The sequence below is a fragment of the Labeo rohita genome, chromosome 9 (genome assembly GCF_022985175.1).
Source record: "Labeo rohita strain BAU-BD-2019 chromosome 9, IGBB_LRoh.1.0, whole genome shotgun sequence".
NCBI classification, from domain to species: domain Eukaryota; kingdom Metazoa; phylum Chordata; class Actinopteri; order Cypriniformes; family Cyprinidae; genus Labeo; species Labeo rohita.
Genome location: NC_066877.1, coordinates 25180798 through 25205479, shown reverse-complemented (window position 1 = coordinate 25205479; position 24682 = coordinate 25180798). Strand labels below are relative to the sequence as shown.

General features: G+C 34.7%; 1 protein-coding gene across 2 annotated transcripts in view; it reads right to left on the bottom strand.

Annotated features, from left to right (window-relative positions):
- Positions 1 to 24682, bottom strand: part of gli2a (GLI family zinc finger 2a) — a 95212-nt gene that overhangs the window by 30369 nt on the left and 40161 nt on the right. For both annotated transcript variants that reach the window (XM_051119771.1, XM_051119770.1), the window contains one exon: positions 8122 to 8224. In XM_051119771.1, the coding sequence (XP_050975728.1) occupies positions 8122 to 8224 (103 nt within the window). The remainder of the gene's footprint in view (positions 1 to 8121; positions 8225 to 24682) is intronic.

Here is a 24682-nt window from a genome sequence, read left to right as displayed (position 1 = left end):
GCATACGCAATGTAGAGATCTTGACTGAACTTAGCAAGTTGCTGGCAAACAATTTTAGGTTCAGGTCAGGTCCACTTGACAGTATCAGGATCTTTACAGACTGGGCTTCAATGTGAACTGAAACAGGTTATGTTTTTTTCATGACTCCCAAATGTAGACAAGCTACTCCTCCCTTTACGCCTGAGGTATCGAACAAGTCGAGACTGAGAGTGCTGTAGTACATGGTCGTTGTAATGTCTGGATGGGACGGACGCCTCTGAAGACACGCAAGCCTGAAGTATTATAATGAGATAGGTTAATATTTCCTCCTCCATTTCTCAGACACTGTTTTGAGAAACTGATGTGTAAAACAAGATAGTGGGGCAAAAGTTCACAGATAGCCCACAGGTTGTGGTGAAGATATAAATGTGTCACGTCTTGGCACGCATCTACGTCGCCCGCACCCCAGTCCAAAAAACATCAGCCAGGAGGCAGCTGTAACTCTAACATTTCCTGAAAGAAGAGCACGCAGTTTGATCTTCTGAATCAGAGAGATGTTTAAAGAGATGTTTGCGTGTGGTTCCCCTTAACTACATGTTAGTGTATAGTGGTTGAACACCTGGACAAGAGCAAAATAAAGATATTCTGTCCTACAAGTACATTTACACATTTGGCAGACACTTACATTGTGTTTAAACTATATATGTTTCAATTTATGAATTTCTTGGGAATCAAACCCATGACCTACATGATAGTGTAAAGTGGTTGAACACCTGGATGAGAGCAAAATCAGAATCTGATGTCCCACTTTTACATTCGCGCATTTGGCAGATGCTTTTATCCAATGTGAAATACTGTTGAGGTCAAAAGTTTACATACACCTAGCAGAATCTGCAAAATGTTAATTATTTGACCAAAATAAGAGGGATCATACAAAGTGCATGTTATTTTTTAATTAGTGCTGACCTGAATAAGATGTTTCACGTGAAAGGCACTTACATATAGTCCACAAGAAAAAATAATAGTTGAATTTCTAAAAATGACCATTCATAAGTTTACATACGTTTGATTCTCAATACTTAATACTGTGTTGTTACTTGAATGATCCACAGCCGTTTTTTTTTTTTTTTTTTTTTGTATAAGTTCTAGTTGTTCACAAGTAACTTGTTTGTCCTGAACAATTAAACTGCCTGCTGTTCTTTAGAAAAATCCTTCAGGTCCCACAAATTTGGTTTTCTAGCATTTTTGTGTATTTGAACCCTTTCCATCAATGACTGTATGATTTTGAGATCCATCTTTTCACACTGAGGACAACTAAGGGACTCATATGCAACTATTACAGAAGGTTCAAATGTTCACTGATGCTCCAGAAGGAAAAACGATGCATTAAGAGCCAGTGTGTGAAAACTTTTGGAATTTGAAGATTAGGGTAAATTTAACTTATTTTGTCTTCTGGGAAACATGTAAGTACCTTCTGTAGCTTCTGAAGGGCAGTACTAAATGAAAACAAATACGATATTTAGGCAAAATAAGAAAAATGTGCACATCTTCATTCTGTTCAAAAGTTTTCACCCCCAGCTCTTAATGCATAGTTTTTCCTTCTGGAGCATCAGTGAGTGTTTGAACCTTCTTTAATAGTTGCATATGAGTCCCTCAGTTGTCCTCAGTGTCAAAAGATGGATCTCAAAATCATACATTCATTGTTGGAAAGGGTTCAAATACACAAAAATGCTAAAAAAACAAAAAAACAAACAAAAAAAACAAAGAACTTTTTTTTTTTCTGAAGAACAGTTTAACTGTTCAAGACAAACAAGAGACTTGTGAACAAATATCAATAAACAAAATCATTCAGGTAACAACACAGTCTTAAGAATCAAGTGTATATAAACTTTTGAATGGGGTAATTTTTATAAATTCAACTATTATTTTCTCTTGTGGACTAAATGTAAATGTCTTGTATGTAAAATGTCTAAATGTAAAATAACTTATTCAGGTCAGTTCTAAATAAAAAAAAAAATAACATGCATTTTGTATGATCCCTCTTATTTTGGTATAATAATTAACATTTTGCAAATTTTGCAAGGTGTATGTAAACCTATGACCTCAACTGTATATTACATTCAAACTATACATGTTTTTCAATTCATGAACTCTTTGGGAAACAAACCCATGACCTACATGTTAGTGTACAGGTTGAACACCTGGATGAGAGCAAGATCAGAATCTACTTTTACATTTATGCATTTGGCAGATGAGAGCATTTGGCAGAACCAAAACAACTTGTGCATTCAAGTTCCAATTCATTCATTCCTTGGGAATCGAACCCATGTCCTTGGCATTGCGATCACCATAAAGGTCCTGAAAGTAAAAGTAATTATTGTAAAACAAACCCAAAAATGTGATCTGGACCATGATGTCAAACTAATTCTGATTGGCCAATACTATGACTGGCCAATCATAACCAAGCATCCCGAGAGCTCATTGTTGCAGTTGAGTCCCTAAATGGAGTGCTCTTAAACAGAGGGGATGTCATACAGTGTTAAATAAAGCAGACCCGTCTATGTCCCCATACTACTTTACTTTCCACTGGGAGAGGAAATGACCAGGCATATGAATCAGAGCCTGCGTTCCACAAGGGTGTGTTCTGCGCTCGGCCTGCAAATTGCGTGGGGGGGATGGTCTGTTCTTCTGGGGATTTGATGGCAAGCAGGCTTACAACTATAGCTACACATTCATTTTGTTTCAAGGAAAATTAGACCATACTCAACGGCAGAGGAAAACAAGCTTTCGCCTCAATGAAAGGGGGATGTTTCTTTTATGAAAGTGTATGTTATTTAGATTTGTTTGACATTTGAATGAAGAGGATTACAGATTGCCTCCATCAAAATCTATTTAGTTATGCGCCAAACACTTAAGGTAACAGTTCTGTCATCATCTACTCACCGTCATGTTTTCCAAACCAAGAAGATGTTTAGCAGAACGCTGAATCTGGCTGTTTGGCATACAATGAAAGTAAATGGTGATCAAAAGCAGACTAAAGGCACCATTCAGGTATCATAAAAGTAGGTAAAATTACTATATTCTACATATTTCAAGCTGTATGATAGCTTTATGTGAGGAACAGACTGAAATTCATTTAAAAATCTTCAAATATGACATCAGCCCTAGGTTGATGTTGATGACAACAACATTGTGTTTTGAAATTATGATGCATATGCATATATTCAAATTGCACAAATAAGATCCTTTCAGTGACTTCAGTAAATAAGTTAAATTTTGGTCTGTTTTTCACACAAGGTAATTTCTCTTCATAAGAGATACTGAAGTGACGTTATTGTCTTCGTGGTGCTTTCTGTATCTTTACAGCCCCTGAGTACCATTCACTTTCTGCTTAACGTCTCCTTTGCATTGCAATGAAGAAAAACAACAGGTTTAAAATGACAAGAGGGTGAGTAAATGATGACAGAATTCGAAACCATTGCTTTAATACATGCATTTTTCAAAAATGGATAAACTGTTTTTTTGTACCCTTAATGAGATGTGAGCAAAGCCTACAGTGACTATCTGAACGGCGGGTATCAGATGCATTATGCTTGGCACGGTCTGGCTTCATCTCAGTCTCTCATTTATACCATCTCTGTTCAGAGGCCAACCTGCATCCAGCCTGAGTCGTGCTCAGTTTCCAGTAAACGCCTGCAGACTACCAGGCTTGTCCTTTTGCCAACTTTCTGCCATCAGCCTCCTTGAAAGGATAGCCATAAAGACGTCTCTGTTCTTGAGGAGCTGAAAGAAAACAGACTCGCCATACACAAACCACCAAATCCTCCCCCCAGTTTGTGGAAAGGGGGGGGCGGCTGGAGCAAGTGCTCAAAATTAATATTCGCCTGGAATAGTGCTATGATTTTGTAAACTGCCAAAAATGTGTTATCTGTATGCGGCCATACAAGCATGTGCTTTTGGTCGCCATCTTGACCACTGACAACAGTATCACAACAGATGGCATCACGGTCGTCATTATATTGTCCCAATCTGAAGATCAATAGATGTCAATTAAAAACGCTCAGTTAAAAACAAACACATAGATTTATAATGCAGTAACATTTACAATGGTTTTGAAGTCTTTCCCGCTATAATTGCACTACTATGGGAAAGTATGTCAACAAAAACAAGTATTAACCCACTTTTGGGTACATTCCCACATTTTTCAGTGACTGCCAGACAGTCAAAATTGACAAGGGAAAATGTCAGTGTATAAATAAATCAGGAAAACTGCTCAGGGTGTTTGAACCCTTAATAATAAGCCATTATTTACAACTTTACCTGTCAGGGGATAAGAAAAAGAGGGCCCCTACTGACAAGAATGATAACTGAGGTCTTGTTGTTACGCCCTCTCTCTGACAAGATGGTACTTGAACGGTTAAAGAGACCTTAGTCATAGACAGGGTATGTCATGGTGCATTTAGAGAGCTTCTTCTTAATAGCTACCTGTCATTTTAGCCGTCTTCCATCGTTGCACCATGGGTGGTACCTGCCTATAGTAACACAACACAATAACTCCACTTAAAACTCTTTAAGTGTCTGTATTACTAAAAAACAACGGTAACTGGTCTGACAATATGAGTTGTATTAAGATTTGTATCTACTTTTACCTTAAAGCTGTCATAAGCAATGTTCTTGGTGACGTAACTGCTATTTAGAAGTCTATGTAAGGCAAAATGATATGTGACCTTGAACCACAAAACCAGTCATAAGGGTCAATTTTTTAAAAGTGAGATTTATGCATCATCTGAAAGCTGAATAAACAAGCTTCTTCACTGATGTATGGTTTGTTAGAATAGGACACTAAAACTATTTGAAAATCTAGAATCTGAGGGTGCAAAAAAATCTACTGAGAAACTCACCTTTAAAGTTGTCCAATTGAAGTTCTTAGCAATGCATATTACTAATCAAAGATTAAGTTTTGATATATTTACAGGAGGAATTTTACAATGCATTTTTGGCTATTGCTATAAATATACTTAAGACCGGTTTTGTGGTCCAGGGTCACATATGTAATTCATGATTTAAGGCATATTCAGGGTTAAATATAACTTAACAAAAGGGTTAAATATAATTTTGACAAATTGTTATAGCTAGAAGACTGTGGTTGTAAATTTGTAAAAACTGTGTAAAATAATACATTTTTAAAGGTTTATTTTTTTTAAATATTCCTTTAAATTCCTTTGGGATTGATGGTGGAGGGAGTGAATAACCAGTGCTCTTCTCCACCCTCAATACCACGACTGAGGTGAGTCCCCTGAGCAAGGCACCGATCCCCAAACTGCTCCCCGGGCGCCGCAGCGATAGCAATATGGCTGCCCACTGCTCCGGGTGTCTTTTCACGGTGTGTGTGTGCGTGTTTGTTCACTACTCACTACTGTGTGTGTGCACTTGGATGGGTTAAATGCAGAGCACAAATTCTGAGTATGGGTCACCATACTTGGCCTCACATCACGTCCCTTCCTTTCCTTTTTAAAATGTTCTGTAAGCTTCTGTGAACTTCATGACATTTTGTATATTTGGACAATATGTGCTTTCATTAAGCAGTTTCAGTGGAAATATGCTTATTCCCTGCTGAGTCCAAAGACAATATGAGTATGACACATCTTAACAGTATTCCTGGTCAGGTGTTCTGATTTAGATGAATCACATCTTATCCCACAGAGACTGCAGTTAACTGCCACTGGCAGTTGTGGGAACCTTTTCCAAACTTGACGCATGCTCTCCAGTCGCTCCCTTTCTGTGCACTATTACCACATGTCCAAACCTTACAAACATGCATTAATTTACTATGCAAACCCATGAACCAAGCATGAGTGTAAAATCTCAATTACCATCACATTACCCAAAGGATACGTGCAAAGTTTCCCTTTACTGTACAAAGACACTAATTAATTTCGACAGCTTCTGGTTTGAAAAAAAAAAAATGTTGGGTGGTTCTCGATACCACTGCAATCTGAAACTGTTTTCTGAAAAGAAAAATGCTAGTGAGCAAATAAGGGAGGATGTGTTTTTCTCATTCACTCTGCTGTCATTGAGGTTCTGGGAAAGGAAAGCTAGATTCTAGACGCTAATTGCTCTGTTTACATGCTGAAATACTCTACAAACATTTAGACATTCATCTTTGAGATTTGTCAACTCTTTCCTATTTACGCATATAGGGACAGATTTGATTGGTATGGAAGGCTTTTGGCAAATGTGTTTTAGCATATTTGAATATACAGTATGGAAACCACTATTTTAAATCAAATCAATTATAAAGTTAATTTTAGAAAAACTGCTGGCACTGTTGTTGTTTTCCACCAACGTCTCCAAACAGTGAATCAGTGTTTTTGAACAAATCGGTTAAGTGAATAATTCAATGATTCACTCGTCAAGAAAGTCACTTGTTTTTGTTATGAACAAATCAGTGTTTGAACAAACTGAATTAATCACTTTATAAGACAGTCACTTGTTTTTGTCTTTACTGAAACAGTATGTTTGAATAAATTGGTTAAGAGAATTATTCAGTTAACCACTTTTTTTAAAACAGACTTTTTTTTTGTTCTGCGTGAATTAGTGTGTTTGAATGAAGGGGTTGAATGAATGACTCACTCCAAAAGTAACATACAGAAAAAAAAAAAAACTGAAAAACCACCATTTGCTGTATTTGCCTATGAAACCCTCCAATAACTACTTCTGCATGTAGCACAGCTCTCTACCCTTAGTGGTAACATAAAACCTATGTACCGTGAATCATTCTATAGGGTCCGATCTCCATATCAGGCCCTTGCCATACACCTTCAAAAGATAACATTGTGCTTAATTTGCTGTGCAATATACATGTAATTAGGTGAATTGGACACAGGCAGTGAAAAGAACAGCTAAATCAAGGTCTTGATGAATTAGGGGGCTCTGTCAAGGCCAAGTCACATTAATCAAAGGAGCCAGAGTACATAGAGAGAGACGGCAGGAATTCTCCTTTTCAGGCTGTTTCAGCTCTTGTGATAAATTGTTTTAGTGTTGCTGGGCTCACAGTATGTATCGCTATCCAATCTGTGATTTTAAATGCAGATGCACAGTTGCACTGATGTTTCTCAAATAAGTCTTTGTATACGAAAATGATAATATTTTCTATTTTTTTATTAATATATAATATTAAAATGTGACCCTGGACCACAAAACCAGTCATAAGTAGTATGGGTATATGTAGCAATAGCCAAAAACACATTGTATGGGTCAAAATTATCAATTTTTATCATTAGGATATTAAGTAAAGATCATGTTCCATGAAGATGTTTTGTAAATTTCCTACTGTAATTACATCAAAACTTAATTTCTGATAAGTAATATGCATTGCTAACAACTTTATTTGAACTTTAAAGGTGATTTTCTCAATATTTAGATTTTTCAGATATTCAAATAGTTGCATCTCAGTCAGATATTGTCCTATCCTAACAATGGAAATCAATGGAAAGCTTATTTATTCAGCTTTCAGATGATATATAAATCTCAGTTTCAAAAAAATTTACCCTTATGACTGGTTTTGTGGTCCAGGGTCACTAATATTTTTTTCTATTACAAACATAATCAGCATAATTGAGAGAGAGAGAAAGGTTAATAAAAATAACTTTAATTTCAGAATTTCTTATTATTTGGTTTGTCTCTTTCACGTTGTGTATTTCTTTTATTTCTTTATTTTTTTACTTCCTAGGACTTTATTATTTCCATGTTTAAACTACAAAATCCAAAAAGGTTTCAGTAAATGTCAGACTTACAGATGTTGTCCAAAACTATAAAATACTACAAGAATGAGAGATGCTAACATGCCGTCTGCTTTGTACTAAACACTGATTTTGTCTGTAATATGAAACTGACTGAATCACTGGCATTTGTTTCTCACTACTTGGACGTTTGCTCCCCATGTGCTGCGCATCTCCGGCGAGAGTCGAGCAATCCTTCAGGCAGAAGACAAACAGATGTACTGGACGAGACTTGACAATGGCATGTTCTGAATCTGTGTGCTTTATATAGAAGATGACTCAACAGGCCGTTTCTTGATTAATGATGATTCCATCAGTGCAGACAGAGGAAAATGATTGTCGAAGCGGCTAACGAACTTACCCATGCATGGGGTGCAGAGGATGCGGCTCGTAATGGTACCTCCCCTCATGGTGCCGCATGTCGATCGGAATCGGCGTGTGGAAGGTCGAGAATAAGTGAGGAGCTATAGAGTCAAAGACAGAAGAAAAGAGACAAACATGTCAACATATGTCAACTATAATATAAGATGGCTGTTTGTGCAAAGGCGCTAATCCATAAAGTACTTTTTTTTAATACATTTTAAATTCTCATTTCAAATTTTTACAAATTGTGTTATTTTGTCATTCGTTTAGTTTATGTTATGTCAGTGTCTAGTTTTTAGTTAACATTTGTTTTATTTCATATGTGCCCACAAAACCAGTCTTAATCAGCATGGGTATATTTGTAGCAATAGCCAAAAATACATTGTATGAGTCAAAATTATCGATTTTTCTTTTATGCCAAAAACCATTAGGATATTAAGTAATGATCATGTTCCATGAAGATATATCATAAATTTCCTACTGTAAATATATCAAAACGTAATCTTTGATTAGTAATATGCATTGCTAAGAACTTAATTTGGACAACTTTAAAGGCGATTTTCTTAGTGTTTAGATGTTTTTGCACCCTCAGACTTTCAAATAGTTGTATCTTGGCCAAATATTGTCCTATCCTGGCAAATTTCAAAAAAATTGACCCTTATGACTGGTTTTGTGGCCCAGGGCCACATATAACAAAAAGGTTTTTATGGTTTCAATTTTAGTTAACTATAATAATCCTGATTCAAACCACATTAAACACAATCATGTCACACAATAACACCACAGAAAGAAGAAAAGAAACATAAACAAATAAAATTAGTGCTTAGTGTCCTGGAACAAATTTATCTTCAAAATGTCCTTATTCACTATGTATTTTTAAGCATATTAGAGCACATTGTTGTTAGCTTAGCTAACTCTGTACAACACACAAACAGCAAGGCAGTTTACAAGATTTCAGAAGTGAGCCACAGTCTGGCCCTCTCATCTCCACCATAATTGAAAACTTAGAAACAGTTCCTCAATATTAGTGGTCTTACATGTGCAATGAGTGGATTACAGTTTCTCATGATGAGTTTTTATTTGTCTGGGCTAAAAAAAGAGAGCCAAAACATGCTCTTCCTGTCATAAAAAGGTTGATTGCTTTAAGGGGGTCTTGTAAAAAACCAACATGCTTTCATTAATGACTGGAACGTACTTAAGGTGGTGGTTATAGATCTTTGAGTAAGCACTAAATAGTGTATACTGTCTGCGTCTTAAATGAGCATTTATTATTACTGTTTGCTCTTAATGAGCTCCCAAGGCTATTTTTGGATGGACTCATCATCTCCTCTCCTCTGTGTGTCTGCCTGTGCCCATTCCTTCCTTGTATTAAAATTCTTGGGCATCACGTGCACCAGTGAGTCAGGCCTGACCCCAGAACAGAGACTATGGGGGTAAAGTCCTCAGATCATTATCTCTACCTGTGAGGAGATGAGGGTAGATGAGGGTGGGGAAGGGCCGCAGGGGCCTCTCAGGGGCCCATCAGGAGGAGACCTGTATGAGTCAGCATTCCAGAGCTGCCACTCTCACTCCAATCATCACCGTGGCTCTCAAGCATGCATTATTCTGATTCAAGACTAAGGGACATGTCAAACAATACGAGGCGAATTCACTAGAAAAATCTTGCGCTTTTGTGCACAATATGGTTTTCCAGCACAAAAACCTGTGCTTATTTCACCTGCAAGTAGCAGGTAACATGGTTCTATGTAAAATATGCTTATTATTTATTACGGGCAGATTTTACACCATGAAAAACGAAAGCAGTAATGGTAAAAAAATTTTAACATGCCTACTTATCAGGGTCTTTCGGATCCTAAGAAAGTTTTTTGTATGAAAGTTCAAAATAAAATTATCTGTCATCCAAGATGTTCATGGCTTTCTTTCTTCAGCTGAAAAGAAATTAAGGTTTTAAAGGAAATATTCCAGGATTTTTCTCCATATAGTGGACATCAATGGGGACCAAAGTGGTTGAAGGTCCAAATTGCAGTTTCAATGCAGCTTCAAAGTGCTCTACACGATCCCAGCTGAGTAATAAGGGATACGATCTGTCATTTTTTCAAAAAAACTTAAAATTGATATAAAACTGGAAAACTTTCCAGGATTCTACTCCATATAGTGAACTTCAATGGGAATCAGTGGGTTGAAGGTCCAAATTGCTGTTTTCAATGCAGCTTCAAAGAGCTCTATATGATTCCAGCAAAATGGTCGATCATTTTCTAAAAGAATAGAATTTATATACTTTTTAACCACAAATGCTCATCTTGCACTAGCTCGATTTCATGCATTACTGTACGTAGTCACGTTGGAAAGGTCAAGCGTGACATAGGTGGAAGTACCGACCCAGTATTTACAAAGCGAACATGCAAAGAAAGTCAAACGGCCTTTACAAAAAAAAACAAAAAAAAGGAAGAGGAGGAAAATGAGCTAGAGCTAGTCCAAGGTGAGCATTTGTGGTTAAAAAAGTATATACACTTTTTTTTCTTTTAGAAAATGATTGATCGTTTTGCTGGGATTGTGTAGAGCGCTTTGAAGCTGCATTGGAAACTGCAATTTGGACTTTCAACCCGCTGATCCCCATTGAAGTCCACTATATGGAGAAAAATCCTGGAAAGTTTTCCTCAAAAAACATTATTTCTTTTTGATTGAAGAAAAAAAGTTTTAAATATTTAAAACTATATACATATATATTTTTGGAGCTGCAAAAATGAGCACATTTTTGAAACCAAAGCCGTACAAAAAACAGTGCATGTTATTGTACTTTGTGAGCTTGCATTCAGTTTGAATGTCGGTATTTCCAGTGGAATTTATCCTGGAGAAATGATCAACTCTTCAACCGCTTCATCACTGTCACAGCGGAAACTGCAACTGACAGGTAAGCGGCTATTTCACAACGGCAAATGCAAGGAGGGATTGATTGTGCGATGGCTTAAAATCCATCTCTAATGCTCAAAGTGACTGCATACTTTCAGGCTGCAGTAGTGCGTTTTTTCCTTGCCAATTAGGTGGACTCCCTTTCCTTGGCGAGTTGGATGCGGAGAGGCATTTCTCAAATCCGTGTGTAGGGGCCAACGTAATGAGGGTTTGCGTGTAGGAGGATAAGCGTGCATATACATAACATATTCATTGATGCTTTCGCCAAGTGTACAGCATGTCAGCGCTTGAGTAAGCCTTTGGAAACTCACGGGATTCCTGTGTGTTTAAGAATGATGGGAACTGGTGCTGTGAAATGTGGAGAATCATATATAAGATGAAATGCTTAGCTAAGTTACTAAGAGCAATTTTTCATTTTTTTCGCTCTCTGAGCTAATGCAATGTTTCATATTAAACATCATATAAATATACTGCAAAAGACCAAACGTCATTTGCGACCTGTCCAAACACAACAAATAAGCAGACAGAGACGGCCTGAGAAGGGCTTATTCCATCACCCAGACAGCTGCATTGTTCTTGGGCCAAAAGGAGGACCAAGGTCCAGCACTCAGGAGGGTACACAGGTGTGATTGTGTTTGACCCACTCTTTTTTCTACAAAGAACAACATGATATGCTTGTACCAGTGAGGAGCAAATGGTCACAAAGTCAAGGGGGGTTGTGCATAAATATTCACCCCCTAAAACAAACTGGATGCATGTTCTTAAAAAAATCTTTACATTTGTAAGAATATCTTAATGGAATGGTTAGCCCAAAAATGAACAATTTGTCATTAAATACTCACCCTCATGTCGTTCCAAACCTGTCAGACCTTCATTCATCTTTGGAACACAAATTAAATATTGAATCTGAGAGCTTTCTGACCCTACATAGACTCATCAAAAATATTCATTTTGATTTCATCAAAAATATCTTAATTTGTGTCTAACAGGTTTGGAATGACTTGAGGTTAAGTAATTATTTTAAATGATAGAATTTTCATTTTTGAGTGAACTATTTCTTTAAGAGAAATTCTTGAAAAAAGTCTTTAGATGTTCCCTTAAAAATATACCCTTAAAGAACATCTTAATTTCACTCTTTAGAATAAAATGAATAAAATGACAGACAGTGTTTCCTAAATGGATGCTAGGCTATTCATAATGTTATCTTGTCTGCAACAACAAATTCAATACTTCAATACACAGGTAAATCTTAAAAACAAAACAAAACAAAACAAAACAAACAAACCAAAACAGTACACAGCACACTAAACCAAACCAAACCAAATTTAAAGAAAAACCAAACCAAACAAACACAAAACAAAACCAAAGCAAACAAAACAAACCAAAACACAAAACAAACAAAAAACAAATCCAAACAAAACACAAGCCAAATCAACCAAAACAAAATTAAACAAAAACCAAAGCAAACAAAAACAAAACACAAAGCAAACAAACCAAAACATAAATAAAATCAAACCAAACAAAACAAAACACAAAGCAAACAAAACAAATCAAACACAAGCCAAATCAACCAAAACAAAATTAAACAAAAACCAAAACAAACACAAGACAAAGCACACAAACCAAACCAAGCAAACACAAAACAAAACAAAACACAACAAAACACAAAGCAAGCAAACCAAAACAGTTAATATTATTAAACAAATTGTGCCAAATTACTTATGAAATTTAGAAATGTAGATTTCTGAGCTGTAAAATAAGTACATTTCTAAAACCAAAGATTTGTGTTTAAAAGCTTAAGCTGTGTATAAAAATACATTATATATATATATATATATATATATAAATAAATACCCCTTCTCCTTAAAATAATATGCTTATTGCAATACAATATTAAACCTTTTTAGTAGTAAGCACCATGTTTAGGTTACAAAAAATATTATTGTTTTAGTCCCCCATTATAATTCCTAAAATGTTCAAAACATCCTGTCAGGACCTGGTGAGAACCAGGCATCCACGTTCTGTTGCAGGTCAGGATTAGCTTGCGGTTTGATGTCCTTTTAAAGACAATAGCAGGTGGTAGACATTATCGACGGGTACTCAAAGCAGAGGAAAAACATTCACTTTTCATGTCCGAACGGAGCTGAGAGACAGGCGGCTTTGTACTGAGAGTAGCTCATCTTTAGAGGAAGCACTCAAGAACAATAATAATATCCTGAGAGGCCAGGCAGCAGCAGTGTAATTAAAAAGGCTTTTCTGTCTCGCTCCAGGAACAAGAGGGGAGCGAGCAGGAGGGAGTCGATTCAGACAGGAAATTCCAGCAGAATGGCCTGGCAAGGGGCCTAACTACACAGCACCATGCAAACCGCTCCACACCAGATCCCTAAGCTGCCTTGAACCCTGGGAAGCCGCAGGCCGAGCGGGAGCCACCAGTGGAGTCAGACGATCCTGGAAGCGTGCAATTTGTTCCCATTTTTGAACAACCTAGTGAAGCCTTTCTTGACTTCATATCACACAACAGCGTACGGCGGTACGCAACAGTTAAATGCTCAGGGAGGGGAAAAAAAAGAGCGTTGTCTTCTCTATCCATCCTGCACCTGGGAAATGTCACACTGTATAACATCCCTATTTAGTCTGTGTTGATGGTTTTTTCCCAAGGCGTTAGTTGTGGCGGCACAAGGATTAGGGGTTTAGGGAAGAGCACGAAAACCGCTTCCAGCACTGAAAGGAAGTATTAAGTGAATGACTTTTCTTTTAACACCCCAGGGGCTTTGTAAAATGATACATTTCTTATTAATAGGGGATTTCTGGCAAAGGCCAAGTAGATTAAGTTATGGCATCCATACCACAATCGTAACTTGTATACCCCATGTTAACTGTAGATCCTTTAAGATAATATGTGCCAATTTAGAATATTTCAGAGCAGCTGCTTGGTTGTCATTTAAACTATTATGTAGTTGCTAAAGTGTTCTGAGTATTTTTGTAGTGCTTTGTGGTCGTTTACCAGCCTAAACCATAAGCGCCCAACTTCGAGTCTCTATGCTATTCTGGTCTGTAGATATGGCTTCAGTGTAAATCAATATGAATTTATTACCAGTCTGACACATGAAAATACATTAGCATTACTTCAGTAGTTAGTGTGATATTTTACTTAACAAAACAATGAACACATTTTTTTACAGCATTTACTCACACTCTAAAAAAATCTGGGTTGTTTCAACCCAATTTTGGGTCAAATATAGACTATCCCAACTTTTGGGTTAAAAGTTAAAACAACCCAGATTTTCTTTTTTTTTTTTTTTTTTTTTTTGAGTGGATTGTTAATCCTATACATTTTTAACAATTAAAGATGTTTTCAAACTTGCAATAAACACTATTGTATATATATATATATATATATATATATATATATATATATATATATATATACATACATATATACATATGTATATATACATATATATATATATATATATATATACATATACATATATACATATATGTGTATATATATATATATATATATACACATATATGTGTATATATATATATATATATATATAAACATTAACCAAGATTAACCAATGCTGCAAAAGTTATTATTGACTATTCATAATATCTAATGCATTCATGTATAATATAAAGAATCCTATGTTAATATTAATACGAATGCTTGTCCTAATCACCAGTAATACCTTTGATTAATAATATTTATAAAACATTTTTATTTAATAAAGATATTGTGAAATACTATTAAAATCATTTATTTAATTGTGATTTTCAGCAGCCATTTCTTCAGCCTTCAGTGTCACAAGATCCTTCAAAAATCATTCTAATATGCTGATTAATTTAAATTAAATAAACATTATAAATGTCTTTAATTTCAGTTTTGAACAACTGAATGCGTTGATTAATTATACTATTTTTAAATTGCAATTTGATTACATTACTGATTACTGCATGTAAAAAAAGTAATCAGATTACTAATTACTTTCAAGTTACTTTGAAAACATATCAAACCTAAAAAAAACAAATACACTACAAAGTGAAACAGTTCTTTCAGTAATTTAATATTGACTAAAAAACATTACAGAAGTATAAAAACAGCAATCTGAATGTGATCACTTGAACCTAAAGAACTTAAAATGCTCCGTCATTTTTTTCTATACATATAAGAATAGGGTGACCAGACGTGCCACTTCCCAAGGATACGTTCAGCACAGAATTTTCTCAAATAACCAAAATCACCAGGTGTTGTTTGTTTGCACTCCAAATCGATCGTCGTATGAAATTAAAGTACCAAGAGAGCAATGGAGAAAAGAGCAGACACTCAATGCTTTCAAAACGCTCTCGTGGTACTTGGATCGATCAGCGCAGCGAAAACAACCAACACCTGGTTATTTTAGGCAATATAGAAATCCTGTGCTGAACGGGTCCCCAGGAAATGGCACGTCCTGTCACCCTGTATAAGAGTAATAAATAATTTTAAACTGCAATAGGTTCACTTTTATTTGTATAGACTCACAATATCAACAAAACCATGTGTTTTTGTAAAATATAAAAAACAAACTTATTTCTGTGCAACAAGTTATATCTGACCTCGAAACTTCGAACGGCAGCATACACCAGTGAATGATCGGTCATGCATTATATAATCTTTGTTGACTTATTTATAAAACATATTAAAAACTGCTAGCAAGACACCAGGTAAATTATCAAATGTTTGGGAGATCACTGACAGTTTTCCTAATGTCATTAATGAAATAGTGGCTTAGCTCATAGCAGTACCTTTATTTACAAAACCCTGTCATAAATACAGTAGCCCCAGATCCTCAGCAGACCTTATGTGCCTTTCCTGTTAATGTTTACAAAGCAGGGTCTCGCTGGCTTCTCTCTGGCAGTCTAAAGCCATGTCAAACAACTGGCCAAATCCATCCAATCACTCACATAATTTCCAGCAAGCTGCTGGCCCTTATAAGCCCTGAGAGCTGAATGTGATTTATTAAGCCTCTCTGAGGCACTGGACTAGTTACCTTAATTGTCTCGATACTTCCACAGTGTCTCAGTCTTGGGACAAAAGCTATCAGGGCAGGGGGGCACCAGAAAATAACCCCAATGCATCACGGTACAAGGTACAAAGCGAGACGTATGCTTGAGTGTGCTTTGCTACACATTAGCATGCTTGTGGTGTAATGGTACCAGTTAGATGATGATAAAAGTCTAAGCAAGACTAATTAAACATTAAGATAATCACTCTGATTTACAGTTGAAGTCAAAAGTTTACATACACCTTGCAGAATCTGTAAAATGTTTATTTTACCAAAATAAAAGGAATCATACAAAATGCATGTTATTTTTCTTTCAGTACTGACCTGAATAAGATAATTCACATAGAACACGTTTACATATAGTCCACAAGAGAAAATAATAGCTGAATTTGTAAAAATGACCCGATTCAAAAACGTACATACACTTGATTCTTAATAGTGTTTTACCTGAATGATCCACAGCTGCTTTTTTTTTTTTTTTTTTTTTTTTTAAGTGATAGTTGTTCATGAGTCGCTTGTTCATCCTGAGCAGTTAAACTGCCTGCTGTTCTTCAGAAATATCCTTCAGGTCCCACAAATTCTTTGGTTTTTCAGCATTTTTGTGTATTTGAACCCTTTCCAACAACTGTATGATTTTGAGATCCATCTTTGAGGACAACTGTGGGACTCATATGCAGGTATTACAGAAGGTTTAAACGTTTCACTGATGCTTCAGAAGGAAACACAGTGCATTAAGAGCCGGGGGGTGAAAACTTTTGAAGTTTTAAGATCAGGATGAATTGAACTTATTTTGTCTTCTGGGAAACATGTAAGTATTTATTGTAGCTTCTGAAGAGCAGTACTAAATGAAAAAAAAAATGTTATTTAGGCAAAATAAGAAAAAATGTACACATCTTCATTCTGTTCAAAAGTTTGCACCCCCGGCTCTTAATGCATCATGTTTCCTTCTGAAGCATCATTGAGTGTTTGAACCTTGAGCAATAGTTGCATATGAGTCCCTCAGTTATATTATGTGTAAAAAGATGGCTCTCAAAACCATACAGGCATTATTGGAAAGGGTTTAAATACACAAAAATGCTGAAAAACCAAAGAATTTGTGGGACCTGAAGGATTTCTCTGAAGAACAGCAGGCAGTTTAACTGTTCAGGACAAACAAGGGACTCATGAACTATCAAAACAAAACAAAAAATCATTCAGGTAACAACACAGAATTAAAGTAAATGTTAATGTTTAAAGTACAAGTGTAATATGAAATTATAAAAATATTAACTAACTTTAAAGGATATTTGCATCATAGGAAAAAAAAAACATCTTGTCTTGTCAAGATTAAGTAAATACTTTCGCACTAAGAGTCTTTTATCTGCAGGGTTGTAGATATTATGAGGTTTCAGAGTGCCAAAGCCCTCAAACCCAAAGTTAGTCATTTAAAATGGGTGGATTAAAACAATCACAGTGAAGACCTGACATCCATATAGCATGCCTCAAAATCTCATTGGACGATAGGTTGCAGGGTCACAGCACTGATATTTGTGGTTTTCAAAATGGCACTTAGACATCCTCTTAAAAGCTACTTTGTGCCTTTGGAGCTTGCTTGAATTAGTGATTTACTGCTCCTTAGAGTACACACTATCGTTCCTTACCCATGGAAACCCAGAAAACATCAGCTTAGCGTGATTGAGGGTTTCCAATACAGGCTCATGGTTATGCACTCCCTTAAGCTCTACAAATCTAAAAACGGAAAAGGGAGTTCATCTGAACATCTTCTCTTGGGAACGTTGGTCTCTGTGGTGCTTCATGTGGCCCTTTGGCCTCTGAACTGCGGGTGATACAAAAGATGTCTATTAACACAATGGGTGTGCTAACAGTGTTCAGTGCTGCTTCAGCACTACTGGTCCACCAAAAGGTCTTTTACAACAGGAACGATGGCCCAAGAAGGAAGTATTCTTACATCAAGACAAAGCAGGAGCTCAAGAGCCACAGTGATTCATAAGAGGGAATCCCTGCTTGGGTTCACACGGAGGTGAGACCTTGTTATCTGAGATGTTTGGGGGGGAAAAACAACAGTGGAGAGGAAAAAGTCAACACTAAAAATTGTCAGATGATGTTTTCCCCAGTGTTGCATAAAGCAGTGGTTTTCAAACAAGACTCGCTGTGACCAATTCCAAAAGCAATTAAAACTTCATACACTACCAGGCAAAAATAATCTGGTTTATTGTGCTTCCATAAAATATCCAAACACAAATTTATGTTTTTATAATTACAAATTTGCGTTAGGAGATCTCAATTACAATACATTTCTTTAAAGGAGTAGTTCACCCCAAAATTAAAATTCTGTCATTGATACTCACTCTAATGTTGTTTCAAACCCGTAAGACCTTCGTTCATCTACGGAATGCAAATTAAGATATTTTTGATAAAATCCAAGAGCTTTCTGGCATCATTAAAATAGTTCATGTGACATCAGTGGTTCAATCTTAATTTTATGAACTACAAGAATACTTTTTGTGCGCAAAGAAAACAAAAATAATGACTTTATTTAATGATTTCTTCTTTTCCATGTCAATCTTTGACTGACACAAGGTCAGAAAGCTCTCAGATTTCATAAAAAATAACTTAATTGTGTTCTGAAGATGAAAGAAGATTTTGAAACAACATGAGCATATTATAATTAACAGTAATTAATGACTTAATGACTGAATTTTCATTTTTATTTTATTTTATTTTTTCATTTTTCATCTCTTTAAAGGGCTGTTTCTCAGCCCAAAATCTCCACTTCACTACTTACATTACCGATTACAGCTTTATTCCCATCCATATTTTTATATATATATATATATACACACACACACACACACATATATATACACACATATATACACTTTTTTTTAAATCCCATCCATAAGTTTTCTAGAGGGGTTATAAACTTTTTTTCCCCCTTACATTTCCTAATTTACCTTAATTTACATTTCCAAAATGGTTTTAATGTTTTATGAAGTGACTAAATGAGATATCCAAAATCTTCTTAAAAAGTGAAACACAAAAGAAGATATTTAGAAAAATGTCTCGGTTTTTGCTGTTTTGGACCTCACTGACTTTCACTGTATGGACGAAAACAAAAATATCTTCTTTTGTGTGTAGAAGAGAAAGTCATACAGGTTTAGAACGAGTAAATAATTTTTTAAACAAGACTTTTAAGCTCCGAGAGAAGTTTTCATGTGTGATAAGATACAGTTAAAGTAATAGCCCATTTACACAAAACAGGGCCCTGGCTATCTAGCCAAAGCCAGTCTGTGACTTCAACATGCTCTGGGGGAATTATGTGAAAGAATCTGTTGTAAACCCTTAAACTGAAAACATCTGTGAAGGCCCACTGTTATTGGTCTTGCGGATGCCTCGGTTGGGGGTCAGACAGGCTGGTCGCGGTACCTCTCCTTTGCCCTCTCTAGGGGGCCCTCAGTTTTCTGTTTGTATTCCTACTTCAGATGCCTCGGGCCACAAACGCTAAGCAATTTTGTCCTTTTCATAAACCAAAGAAGCTTTGGTCCTTTCCCCATTTTGGTCTTTTTGTTATTCTTCTACACCCAGACTGTGGTCTTCCAGGCAGGCTGGAATGAAGCAAGCAATCGTAAGCAAAACACTCATTCCTGTTACTCAGCATTTAACATCCTTTTTGTGCAACTCCAGGTCACAATTGCTTTGCCTCAATGCCATTGACAATAAGACCCCTCATTAAAATTCTTTTCCATTGTGAATGCATCACTTCCCGTGGATGAAACTTCCCCTCTCTTGCTGCCATATCCCTGTGGCTCATGCCTTTCAGTGCCGTCCATTGCTTTTTACTCAGCCGTTTGGACCCTACAGTTTTCAAAGAGGCCCGTCATTACCACCAGCGCCGAAATTGGCAGCGTTCTTTACTTTAACCAGAAGCGTCTTGGCTCGCGATAACCGTCTCATGCCGTCAAGCTGCGAAAGTGAGATGATTTATAGACGGCTGCGATTTTTTACAGCATTTACGAGCGGGAGCGGCACTGCCAGCATCAGCGCCATTGGACACATAGATAATGAACTGCAAGGAAACGTTTCCCGTCAGCCCTCCTCTTTTCTGCGGATGAGAGGATTAGGCTCTTAATTAGTGCCTCCAAAGGGAAAGCTCAATTTACGGGACAGCAACAGAGTGCTGGGGGGAGGAGGGTGCAGGAAAATGTCTAACAGGCTGGAATGGGGGCCTCCCATTAGAGAAGGGAAAGGGGGATGGGAGGATGAGAGCTTCTTTCTACTAGACAATAGGGGTGCATTCCGCCTGGGCCATGATTCAGAAAGTTTTCAAAGAAGGAGGGTGCACAACAGCCTCAAATTCTGGATGATCCTTCAATATAAGGGGGTCATGGAGGTAATGAGCGAATTATCATAAAGTGATAATAAGATTATATAAGGCCAAACCATCCACAAGACCAAAATCTAATATCATGGTATGAGTAAGTTTGTATATCATGGTAAAAAAATATATCTACATCATATAATCTTAAAAAAAAAAAAAATCAAATATATTAATTATAACAATAATAAGTTATATTTCTAAACGTTTTATATATATATATATATATATATATATATATATATATATATATATATATATATATATATCATATAATCTTTAAAAATTCTCATAATAATTCTAATAATAATAAACAATATTTTATTTCTACACATATATAATCGTTTAGAAATATAACTGTTATTATTATTATTATTATTATTAGATTTTTTAAAGATTATATGATGATATACAAAAAATTAACTAATTAAAATATAATATTAATAATAATAAAAAATATATACATTAAATAAAATTAATAAACATTTCTAATTTTTTAGTTTTATATATATATATATATATATATATATATATATATATATATATACACACACATATATATATATATATATATATATATACACACATACATACACACACACACACACATATATATAAGAAACTTATGAAATTATAAATGTACTAATAATATTATTATTAACAATAATAATAACAATAATAATTAACAATAATAATATTACAAGTTTATATATAATAAACTTAATACAGAATTATGTATATAGAATAAAATTATAATATTATATTAACAATTTTTTTAAAGTTAATATATATATATATATATATATATATATATATATATATATATATATAAAATCTAAAAGTAAATGTAACTTTAATAAAAATTAATTACAATAATAAGATTATTATTTAAAATATAATAATAATAATAATAATAATAATAATAAAACGCTAATAAATATATACTATTATAAATGTAATAAATTATAAAATAACTTATATTTAAAAAACTTGTTTAAATATTTTCAAGAATGATTTTAAATACGTTAAATATTTTTAACAACTAAACACTAATTACTTAAAATATTAAAAATGAATAAAAATAAAAGAAGTTAATGTCACTTAGTTTATTTGTTTGTTTGTGTATTTACTGTAGTGTAAGTGTAAACCAAAAATCTTATTAATTATCAATTATTATTACTATTATTATTATTATTATTATTATAAGTCAGGCATCTATACAAAAGCTAATATTAGGTCACATTAGTTAATAAATTATGCTTTTTTTTTTTTTTAAAAAGTCTTACAAATGAGACTCTAAAATAAAATAAAATAAAATAAAATAAAAATAAAATAAAATGAATACATAAATTGATTGAGCCATAGTCATTGTATATGAAATGCGTGCACACCTGTGATCGTGCCACATTTGACACAAATGGTTTAATTCTATATTCACATGCAAAGCTGCAGTGTTGCTCAGGAACTGTAAAACAGCCTTCAGTTATATTGTGTATTTTTAAATATCTAACATGATGCACAGTTTCTATTGGTTGATACATTTAGACCGTCATCTCATATATATGAACACATCATAGTGCCAGCTGTACTTCACAAAATGTTGCCTCTAGTAAGGATAAGACCTGTTGCCGTAAAAACAGAGCTGAATGGGGAAGTAGAGAGCAGCAGACCTGTTTCTTTTTAGGTTCTTTCCAGTGATGAGTAAGACTTAAAGAACTTATGTGTTTCTTTGTGCCATGCCGCCTGGTGCCCATAAATCACTGCGGTAGCCCTGTTTTATCCAGCGAGTGCCCTTTCTTGTGGGAAACCTTTCAGTCAAGTCATGCTTTTCCCACCATTGTTCCCAATTTGGGAGCCCACCTGTTTACTACTTTTAGTGTTCGAAATGTTTACACAGGACCTTATCCTGCAAGTGTATTTTTTCAGTTGGCTTCTCCTAACCTGACCAAGATGTTTTGGATGCTGAACATGTAATTTAGGCGGTTGGTATGGGCTTTACGTTAATACCCATGTACAGAATGAATACGGTTCCAGACGAAATTTTAATTAATGTTTAAACGTGTCAGCTTTAAATCCTGTTCGTTTTCAGTCAAAAATCTTACTGTAAATAAACTAATCCTATGTTTTGGTGGTTGCTGAGGTGAACCCAGGTAAAGAGGCACTAGAGAGCGGCTCTAATGTAAGGGTCTCATGAATGCGGCACACAGAGCAATCTGCTAGCCTCCCCCATACCTCACAAACCACAGTTTGCTAAAGTGACTTTCTAACAGACTGCAACTGAAATGTTTGCTTGGCGGCAATGAAAGCATAAAACTAAATAAACAAGAACCCATGAGTAACACATGTAGCTTTTTTCCTACCCACACTGGGAGAGGGGTCAGTGAGGGGAGACGTGGGGAAATGTTAGTCTATATGTCTCTCCTCATTCGAGTCCAAATGAAAGAACACAAACAAGACTAATTAATGAGTGCCGCTTCATTGTGAATGACTAATAATATTTGGTTGGACAGACTGAAGCTACAGCTACTACTGTGTGGGGCACTGTTTCTTTAAAGCATTTCGCAAAATAAAAATAAAATAAAATAAAATAAAAATATTTAAATTAATTAATTTATATCCCTATATCACAGGGTTAGATAGCAAGCACACAAATAAAAAGAAACTCAACTCCCAAGTGATTTCAACAGATTTTGGTGTTACCAAATATTGTGTAAAATAGAAAATGAATCTGAAACAAAATGTATATAATTCTGTAATTTATAATGAATTATAATTTACATAATAAATTGTAAACAAATAAATAATTAATATTTTAATAATGAATTAATAATTTATAACAGAATAAAATATAGAATTAATGATAAAATAAATTAAATAATAATAATTGTATTAATAATATAATAATTACAGTCACTGTTCAATTACATTATTTTTATTAAAAGTTTGTGATATAAAATAAATCATAAATTGTATATTTCTGTCATTTATAATGAACTGTAATTTACATAATAGGGTACATTACGCATTGTAAACAAATAAATATATAAAAAATGTATATTTTAATAATAATTTTTAACAGAATAAACTATAGAATGAATGATAGAATGAAATAAAAAGTAATTAATTTATTATATGAATTAATATAATAATTACTGTCACTGTTCAATTAAATTATTTTTATTAAAAGTTTGTGATATAAAATAAATCATAAATTGTATATATTTCTGTAAGTCATAATAAATTGTAATTTACATAATAGGGTACTTTATGTTTTGGAAACAAATAAATATATAAATAATTAATATTTTAATAATTAATTAATAATTTATAACAGAATAAACTGCAGAATGAATGACAGAATTGAATAAAAAGTAATTAATTAATTCTATTAATATAATATAATAATTACTGTCACTGTTCAATTAAATGATTTTTTAAATAAAAATAAATAAACAAAAAAATACAATAAATCATAAATAAATTGAATATAATTCTGTCATTTACATATTAAGGAACATTACGTATTGCAAAAAAAGAAATATATAAATATAAATAATTAACATTTTAATAATTAATAATTATATATATATATATATATATATATAAAAAATTGCCTACTTTTGTGCGCACACCCCTGAGACATTTTTAGTGGTGTCTTGTATCAAAGCTAAAAGTTCAAAACATCGTCGTGTTTAACGTCGGGACAAAAGTCAACTGTGAGTCTACTACGTTTTGTTCACACAGTCGTTTAACTCCTCTTAGAGCTCTTGTAAATATTGTCAGACGAGCAGAAGCTTGCCTCTGTCTGCCTCTCAGAGAGCTCTCTACACAGGGCAATATTTATCTTAGTGCGGGCCGCAGGGAGGGCTAAAGCACAAGAAAGGGGTCTAGGTAAACACTTCAGAGGGGTGAGACAGCCCTCCAACACTTTACTGAAAAGTGCCAGTGACTGACCTCACAGCTCAATGGCACGGCGCTAACTAGGACAGAGACAAAGCGGGCAAACGGCCAATTGTTTGAAGATAGAGCCTGCGGTGCTAAATAGGGGACGGGAGGATGGGGGCAGGGGGAAATGCCAAAACTCCACTGAAGCTGTAATTTAAAGCATTAAGACAACTTGTGCTTCTGCTAATGTAGTGGTTACAGTCTTAACTTGTCCAGGTCATATTTTACCCCACAAAACGACTACTCAAATCTCTGACTTCATTCTGATTCACTTCAAATCT